The sequence below is a fragment of the Talpa europaea genome, assembly GCF_964194135.1.
Source record: "Talpa europaea genome assembly, chromosome: 1".
NCBI lineage: Eukaryota > Metazoa > Chordata > Mammalia > Eulipotyphla > Talpidae > Talpa > Talpa europaea.
In genome coordinates, this window is record NC_140073.1 from 107,768,966 (window position 1) to 107,778,986 (window position 10,021).

The 10,021-nt window shown below is 41.2% G+C and overlaps 1 protein-coding gene across 1 annotated transcript; it reads left to right on the forward strand.

Moving 5' to 3' along the window:
* Positions 1–219: 219 nt before the first annotated feature.
* On the forward strand, positions 220–8,729 carry DHRS9 (dehydrogenase/reductase 9; the record flags this gene model as incomplete). Its single annotated transcript, XM_084235986.1, has 4 exons — positions 220–532; positions 1,660–1,918; positions 5,813–5,976; positions 8,506–8,729. 4 exons carry the CDS (start codon positions 220–222, stop codon positions 8,727–8,729), a joined length of 960 nt encoding a protein of 319 aa, XP_084092112.1.
* Between the last annotated feature and the right edge of the window lie 1,292 nt (positions 8,730–10,021).

The following is a 10,021-nucleotide window of genomic DNA, read 5'->3' on the forward strand; positions in this document are numbered from 1 at the left end:
AGCACTTAAATGACCATTTCCCAACCAAATAAGAGAGAGAATTTAACTCTCTCTCTCTTTATTCACTCAAATGCATAAAAATATCTCAAGTTCACTAATCCTGGGTAATAATGTCTTGATAGTTCTAATGTGAATTTTCTTTCTACTTTTGAATATTCAAGGCACCATCTTCTGTTGTTGTTCAAGAAAGGAGTGTCCCTGTCACGTATAGGGGGGAAAATGCTCGTTTGGCTGTTAGCCCTCCTCATCTTCTGTGTTTTCCTGTGGAATTATGAAGGACAACGAAAGATTGCAGACATCAATGATAAGTACATTTTCATTACTGGGTGTGACACGGGCTTTGGAAACTTGGCAGCTAGAACTTTTGATGAAAAGGGATTTCATGTCATCGCTGCCTGTCTGACTGAATCAGGATCAGCAGCTCTAAAGGCAGGAGCCTCAGAGAGGCTTCACACTGTGCTTCTCGATGTAACTGACCCAGAGAATGTCAAGAGGACTGCCCAATGGGTGAAAAGCCACGTTGGGGACAAAGGTGAGTGGGGAGAAGGGAGGGGTTGTTGCAAAATAACTAAAGCCTAAAGTTTAGATTTTTAATGACCTTTCAAAGAAATGTTCCTAAGTGTGTGCCAAAGAAGAGTGGGCTATTAAGAATAGCCTCTAAGTAGTTCAAGTTGCAAACTCTCTGTTTGTATAAGAGACAAGGCCTGAATTATCCTTTCTCTAGTCCCAGGGAGTGAATTTAGACTGAGATGGAGGTTTTGACTTTTCCGAGTCTTGTCCATGAAGTGCCAATCCAGCCACGTACACAGCCAAAGAACTTGGAGGTTAAAATCTACAGGAGCACATGAGAGCAATTCTCTAATTGTCACCTGAGTAGCTGGGACCCAATTCTAACTACAAAATAATTCAAGAACTTTCATGTTTTTGATGGGGAAGATAAAAAATGGTATGAGGATTTGCATATAGGTTTCTTAGCTGCTCAGAAAAGAATAGTGAATCACGGACTCTATTAGGTTCTGTACTGACAGCTGCATTCTGAACTAGAGGACTTTTATTGGCTTGAGTGAATTTGAAGTGTTCCCTTAAATGAAGCTATATAGCTTCGCAAATCAATTTTTTTTCTGTATCACATCTTCATCATATATTTGAGCAATGGTTTGATAAGGCTACAGATAATTTCGAATGTTGGGATTCCAAACACCCTTACCAATGTTAAATGTTTGCCATCATAAAATAAATGAAATGAATGGTGGAATCTTTTACCAAAAATAAACACAAAATAGATTGATGTTGCTCTTCATCATATAGAAGAACTTATAAATATTCTCTGGCCTTGCCTTTAGCAAATTTGGAAAAGCAGACCAGTTTAGTCTACATCTGAGATTAAAAAGCAAAGTTTCACTCAGGCAGCGTCAGCATTTGATGTTCAGAACCACAACTAGGATAACCATGTGACGGGCTTCCAGTAACAGGACATCAGTAATTTCAATTTAGCCTCTCATCCTCTCTCATGACTTCCCCAAATGGCGAAGTATTTCAAAGCAGGAGTATGATTAGGAGGAAATGACACATTGTGTAAATCAGGTGCTGTATTTCTATTAAGGAAGCCATATAAGTGCAACTTTCTACCACACCACCCTTCCCTCCTCTCTGTTTTAGGTCTCTGGGGCCTGATTAATAATGCAGGTATTCTTGGGGTGCTGGCTCCCACTGACTGGCTGACGTTGGAGGACTACAGAGAGCCTATTGAAGTCAACCTGTTTGGACTCATCAATGTCACATTAAATATGCTTCCTTTGGTCAAAAAAGCACAGGGGAGGATTATTAACGTCTCTAGCATTGGAGGTCGGCTTGCATTCTGTGGAGGGGGTTATACTGCCTCCAAATATGCAGTAGAAGGCTTCAATGACAGCTTAAGGTAAAGCAAACCTTGACAGATTAGGAAATAACAGTTGTTAACTTCTTTTTTTTTTTTTGAAGGTGCTTGAGCTTCTATTTTTTTATTTTATATATTTTTTACATCATTTTTCATTTTTGCACAATATATGCATTTTCGTCTTGGGTATATTCCCCGTACAATTCCCACCCCCCTTGTTTTGACCGTAATCCCTCCTACAATCCCCCCCACCCCCCTAGTGTGTGTCTGGTTTATAGTTGCTTGTTGATTTTGATTTTTACTTTATTATAATTAGTCTTTTTCCTGGTCCCTTATCTAGGTTTCCTGCTATGAGTGAGACCATCTGGTATTTTCCTTTTTCTTTCTGGCTTATTTCACTGATCATGATCCCTTTCAGCTCCATCCATGTTGCTGCAAATTGCATGAGTTTATCTTTTTTGATTGCTGAGTAATATTCCATTGTGTATATGTACCATATCTTCTTGATCCAGTCATCTATTTTTGGTCATTTGGGTTGTTTCCAAAGCTTAGCTATTGTAAGTAGTGCTGCTATAAATATAGGGGTGCAGGTGACCTTTTGAATTAATGTTTCTGTGTCCTTTGGGTAAATACCTAGGAGTGGAATTGCTGGATCATATGGAACGTTTATTACATATCAGACACCCTATTTAGTGCTTTAAGTAGCTCCCAATCTGTGGATGATACCATTGAAATTAAGAGAGATGAAGTATTTTATCTAAGGTCACCCAACTGGTAAGTTATAGGACTGACATTTAGACTAAGTCTTCGTAAGTCATTTTTACTTTTTGCATTAATACATGATGCTGCTGCTGATGGTGACTTGATATTTAACAGGTCAGTTTGCTAAATAGTCAGGGAATCAAATTGAGTGGCTAAATCAAGGTAGGTCTCTCCACTGTTATTCCAGCACATCTTATCAAAACCTTCAGTTGAAAATTATCTGGCTACACAGTAGCCAATCTGGGATGTGGAAGATGACTTGGTCCAGAGTTCCTTCTCTAAGGCAGCTACACACACACACACGCACACACACGCACACACGCACACACACACTTATGGTGCATTAGCTATATCATGGGGTCAATTTCCCGAGCTGCCACCTCTCAATGGTCTCCCCTGTACCCTGACACTGCCCTCCAGCCAGAAGTCATTTTCTGTTTACTTTCCAAAAAGTGTGCCTGGTATGGAGCCACATGATGGCAGGAAAGAGAGAGGTAAAAAGCAACAAGGTTTCTTCCCATCCTATTGGGGCCACAGTAACTCAGAGAAGTTCCCCTTCACTAAGAATTTTAGACCCCTACAGGTTCCCAGGTCTGTCACTGTCTTGCTGCTGCTGCCATTGCCACCAAGTTACTGTAATGTAGGCTGTGAGTGAACAGAGAAAAGGAAAAAAGAATTTAAATGATAAGGATTTCCCCCACTCTTTTTAAGATTTCCCCTTTCTACTCCTCAAGCCACAACAATGGACTTCCCCTGGGGTTCTCTCTGTTCATGAATGCTGTTTCTCCTGGAATGCTTTCCTTCTGCTTCTGAGTTTTCTCTTGATTTGAGTCCAAATGGGGGCATCCAGAGTGGAGGAAAAACAGAAAACTTACTATTGGCTCAAAATCTGGTCTTCTTTGCTCATTCACCTACTAGTATTTACTTTTTTAGAGTTCTTAAATAGTTGCGCTACTTTGTAACTGCATTAAGTGGGAGAGACAGGGTCTGTGTGCCTCATCGCACCCTAAACCACATGTATCACCATCCATTCAAGCTCCTAAATGGCAGTGGTTGTATCAGTCAAGGTTCTGCAGGAAATGGAGGCGCAGTAAAATTGGGGCAATAGATCTTGTTGAAATGCTGACTTAGGTTCAGTGGGGCTGGGGAGTGGCCTGAGTTTCTGCATTTCTAAGGAATGAGCTACCCATAGTTCAGGGAGCACACTTTGAGGAGCCAAGTCATGGAGAACCTCCATTTTCTCCTGGATCCCCCTTTAGTTCTACTCTATAGACAACAGTGTCATAATAAAATTTTAATACACTTAAAAAGTCAGTTCATTTTAAAAAAAGATTTCTCCTGAAGGGTTTGTGGCATTTGCAGTGCAGTTGTACCTTGCCAAAAGTAATCAATAAGAAGAGTAGATTTCTCTCTAACTGATGGAGCTGGTTTGGAAATGGTATTGTACAAGTAGGCCACAGAACAGTAACAGTTCCCAGAATTTTATATATATAATACATATATATGAATATATAGATTATATATATATATAAATGAATTTAAGGGCAGTGGTTCAGTTTGGGAGAGGGCTGGGGCTCTTTGTTTTGCAGCAAACATTCTGGTTTAATACTGGCTATACCTCCTGGTAAGCTTAGTTGGATGACTTAAAGCTATTTTCCCCTAGCTTGTATGTTGTTTTCATGAGTGTGTAGGTGACAAGTCCCAAAGACCCCCTTGGGATTGCTACTTTGCAAACTGCAAAGAAAGAGCAGGCAACAGGTGAGTAAAGTACAACAGAGTTGGACAATAATGTTTTTATTCATTTATTTTCTAGTGAAGTAACATTGTTTAACAACACTGTATATGATTCAAGGGACTAGGCTCAAACCTCCTCAGAGGTATGTTACCAACTACCCTCACCACCAAACACCCTTAGTCTTTTACCTTAGACCTCTGGGCTCCATCCCCACTTTGTACCCACTACCTTCCAGGCTCTTCCTCTGGTAACCTCGATTCCACAGTCATATTTCTAGGGGTTGCTTTATCAATTCCTCTTTGGTTTCTCTCTAGTCTACATATGAGTGAAATCATCCAACATTTGTCTCTCTCTTTGTGACTTATTCTAGCAAAATCCCCTCTAGCTCCATGGATATTATCTAACCTTTTAAAATTTAATGTAAGACTGATAGAGAAGAGGGAAGGGAAGAGTCAGGACAAAGCGGAGGAGGGCCCAATGGCCTATGGTAGAGGATTCTGGTTGCCTTAATAAGAGGGGGTGGTGTGGTGACATCCATCTCAGGAGGTATTAGCCTATTCTCCTAAATCATATACAGTATTGTAAACTAATGTTACCTCAATAAAGAACAATAAATAAATAAATTTTAATGCAGATAACATACCTTTCAAAAATCCTTCAAGGTCAAGCTAATTTTCATTTTTAGTAAAATATACTGAAAATTAACAATAGGTCTATTGTCAGGAAGCAGAACCAATGATAAATTAATTGCATTTTATGTTCACTGGTCATGTTCTTTAAAAATCTTATGGTAAATTCTTCCACCACATTCCTGGTGGAAATAAATATTAAATTTCGGGAACTATTATTTACATAATGGTTTGCATTACATTGGTTTGCTTTAAGAAAGTGGCACCATGATTCCCCCTACAACCTTGGCCAATAAAGGAGTAGACTTTGGGTTTTCTGTGGAGACATGATAAAGGAACTTGTTAAGCAGCTTATGGGACAGGCTAGTCACATCACAATTGCCAGTGTTTCCTTCAACATGTCATCATTTGTGCTGCAAGCTGCTCAGATCTTAGACTGGAGGTAAACTAGTCCATCCAGGCCAGTCATTAATTGATTTTACCAGAAGGTTCTTTGAGTACTGACAAGAAACCCATCCCTAGCCTGGATGCTTGTCCCTTTAAAGAGAATGTGGCTGAGAGAGGGGGCACTGGACTGGGGCAAATCCACCCAGATCTTGTTTTTTCTTGTCACTAAACCAGCCCTCACTTCACCACTCTGAACTTCCATTTCTTCATCTGCAAAATAAGAAGGCAAAACATGATGTTCCTTTCCAATGTGCCCAATTCTGTACTTACATGAATTCAGAACTCACAAGAAAATAGTCAGCAAATAGCAAGCATTTGCCAAGTAGACCTGGATTATATATCTTCAGTGAGTTCTTTTCACAGACTGGACATGAAAGCTTTTGGTGTACACGTCTCATGCATCGAACCAGGGCTGTTCAAAACAGGGCTGTCAGATCCAGTGAAGACCACTGAAAAGAAACTTGCCATTTGGAAGCATCTGTCTCCAGACATCAAACAACAATATGGCGAAGGTTACATTGAAAAAAGTGAGTTGAGTTTCTGGGTAGACCCAGGTTCCTCTGGGGTTCATCATCTTAGACAACATGAAGGAGGCTCAAACATAACTTTAAAAAATGAGATTTTCATAGTAATACACCAATAGAGATTTTAAATATAGATCAGGGATCCTATTAATTCCAGTTTCATCTTTCTTCACCTTGTCTTCTCTGAATGTTTGTAAACATTTATAAGGTGCCAAGTTCTATACTAAATGCCTTGTGGAACATATCATTTGTTCCTCAGAAGAACTAGAGTAGTTAGCAGAGGCTTGGAAAGGTGGAATGTCCAAGATTATTTATACCTGGTCATGCCCAGACAGGAGCCCATGGTCTTCAATGTACATATACCTCCTCTTTTCAGTAAATGCCAATCACTCACTCAACATGACACAAGGATTTGTGGAGATTGCCATATATAGACTCTGACCTTATCTACAGGCTGATAACTAATTTACAATGTGACAACAAAAGGTGCAACTGTAAAACAATGAGAATGCACAGTGTGCAAGAGAAGTGATCCCTTATTTCTTAGACACAACCCAAAGGCCCAGATGGGGTGATCTCTAGTTGCTGGTGATATTTGGACCAGGCAAATAGCATTGTGGTGAAGAAGACTTTATGGGAAAGATTAGGCTTGACCAAGCCCTAAATTATTTGCATGGAAAGTTCCTAAAAAGGAATGCATAGAGGCAGGGATGGAAGGAAATGGAACATAAATCAGATTGAGTCAGCGGTGAAGGAGTAACCATAAATATCAGATTACCGTGACTAAACTACAGTGCATGTTTACTGTGTACTTGTCACCATTCTAAGTGCTTTTGGACTTTGCAGCAGACATCCCTTAGTTTGATAGAAACAGAGGCAGAGGGAAGTAACTTGCCTGAAGTTGCACAGCTTGCAGGTGGAGAGCTAGATTCGAACCCAGGTAACCTGGCTTTGTCATCAAGTTTTGGGCACCAAGAGTGATGTAAACAAGGCATGAAGGGGCTGGTTGAACTTCCTGGTTCAGGGCCTCACCTCTTCAAACTTCCTGGCCTTGTTAAAGTTTACTTGATATTCCTCACAGAGTTAATGAGTTCCAGCTTTGAGCCAAACAGGGCCCCACCTAAGGCTGTGTCACTCTAACACTCCAATCTGTCATCCTGTCTCTTCAATCTGTCATCCTGTCTCTTCATCAGTTGGTCAGCAGCCAACTGTGGTAAAGTTTAGAGCCAAGATGTTGCATGGTGTTCCTAAAAGCCAAGCCAGATGCACCTGGGGACATTTTAGAAATGATTGGCTCCTCCAAACAGCACCCCCAAACACACACACACACATACAGCCACACCCTATATATCAACTAGAATGTCTGGTTTGACAAGCCTCCCAGTGTTGACAAGCCACCATAGGCTCAGAATCACTTTAAATGCTCTTTCTTACTCGCCAACTCTGAAGGTTCTAAGTAGGTTAAGAAATAAAACCTTCATTTGAAAGAGTTTTCTCTGCTTGATATTAATTTGGACACTTTTTTAATGCCTGTCACAGGATCATCAATTTGTATCTCAAAAATTAAAAATTATTTTGGCTGTGGGCTCCAGTTCATGTATCTTATCTCAGGAGTCCCAAAAGGCACAGAGCTTGATTTTGCACTGGTGGTTTTTATTAAAGTTTCCAAGTCAGGCCTTGGAGCTCAGCCAGAATCACAGCTCCAACGTAGACCACAAATGTTAAGTTCACTTTTCTACATAGTAAGAATTAAAAATAGCCACCATGATTTACTAGGAAGCCTTAATTAGGTTATTTGAGCAATTTATGGCTACTTGGGTCTGAAGCTGAAAGGTATAAAAACATGCATTCTGCTTTGCAAAGAAAAAACCCCTGCATGTTTTAGGACAACTAGGTGGAAAGCTCTGAGCCATTATCAATCCCTTGATAAAATGCCTGCCTCTTTAAATGTGTAGTAGCTCATTACTCAAACACCCCATTTGCCTGAAAAGTAGCTTCCTGAATCAGGACATTGGGGGATGATGCTCTCTTTATTCACTAAATCATGAGGCACATGGCATATGAGTGCACACGCATGCATGCACATGTTACACCCACACTTCAAACAAATTAGGAATCAAACCCACAATTTCTTGGCTCAGGAGCCTCACAAATTTTGTGAAGTACCTTTTCCTTATTGCCTTAAAATAGTACTTCTCAAAGTCTGATTCCTGTCCAGATCCATCAGGATCATCTGGAAACTTGATAGAAATGTAAATTCTCGGGCCCCACTTTATAGCTATTGCATTAGAAATTAGAGGTGAGACCCAGCAATCTGAGTTTTAACAAGCTTTCTAGAAGATTCTGCTGCTTGCTCCAGTTTGAGAGTCATGGGGCATTGTTTTCTGAGGAGTAGGTGGAAATCCATACCCAGGGGCCTCAACTGTAACAGCAGATTTAAAATAAATTCTAACACATGCCTCCTCCCCTCCACACCCCGGCCTCACACACGCCTTCTTCCAGGGGTAAATGTGTTTGTGTCTCTTGTTACAGGTCTAAACAAACTGAAAGGCACCAGGTCCTTTGTGAACATGGACCTCTCCCTGGTGGTGGAGTGTATGGATCACGCTCTCACAAGTCTCTTTCCTAAGACCCGTTATGTTGCAGGAAAAGATGCCAAGACTTTTTGGATTCCTTTGTCTCTCATGCCAGCAGTTTTGCAAGACTTCTTATTGTTGAAAAGGAAAGTGGAGCTGGCTAATCCCAGAGCAGTGTGACTCAGCTGACCACAAATGCCTGCCTCAGGCTAGGAGATTGGCTGATTTCAAGGACTCATCCCTAGACCATGCTGCTTTTGACAAAAGGAGGGGTCCCACCATCACTGATGATGTCCCAGAGTCTCTTTTCAAGACTTCTTTGAAAAGAAGAGCAAGAATGGCTCATCATAGAGGAGAATGGGGCAGAGGGCCGGGGGGTGGGCACCTGCCTTCTGTTTAAGCTTAGCCTGTGTGGAATAAACTGAGGGAAATAGAAATACTTTTTTTTTAAGATTTATTTATTTATTTATACAAGCACTGGGTAGAGTCAGAAGCGCAGGAGGGTGAGAGAATTCACTAGAGTCAGAATGGAGAGCGGAACAGGCAGACTGAGGAAGTACACTGCTGAGGGGAGCAGGAGGAACGGCAGGAGAGGTCTGCGCGCAATGTGGGGCCATCTCCTGGTGGCCAGGGATTGAACCGGCGCTGCAAAGGCTGCAGGCAGCTTCACAACCCAGCGCTCAACCACTGCACCACCGGGGAGGCCCAAATGGAAAGATTTTCTGATCCAAAATACTCTTCATCACTGCCTGCCCTGTGCTTCTAGTCCCACCACTTTGAGTAACTCCTGAATATTAAATATTTGTCCTTTATCAGAACATCCAAAGATAAGTAAAATGCTTTCAGAAGTGGATGAGAGATGTTCTGTTATCCATTGAGAACAAGAATCAGCAGGACTGGAGTTCAGTTCTGTAAGCTTCATGAGATCAGGAGAAGGAAGAGAAATAAACCATTGTATGACTGGTATAAGCTAAGGGGAGGCAGAAAAAAGCAAGGTAGAACTGCAAGTAGGAGGGCAGGAAGAGAGGAAAAGGAGTAAGAAGTCCGAAAGAATGGAGGTAGGGAGCCTCCAAAGCAAGCCCGCCTTCGCAGGGGTAGCTACGAGGGTGAGCTGCCTATTCAAGATACTGTGAACATCCATGCACACAGATGTCTGTGAAAAGATATCAGTAGGCTAAACAAGCATTCAAAAAGAAGAAAAATATAGGGTCTTTGTTTATTCTGGAGAATGTAAGATAACAACACCCAGAATCCCTGATATAGCTCCTACTTAGATGATTGGAAACCCAGTATATGTGCCCCCATTAAGCCTCATGAAGATACAGAGCTAAATTACAGACTCTCTTTAGCCTGTTGTTACAGTGAGAGCTGGTCTGTTTCCTGCTTATAGTCATGCTTCTAAATTAGATCAACGCTGATCCCATGCCCCATCTAAGAGAACAGTTCTCTAAACAGATGTCTCTCCAGACTCA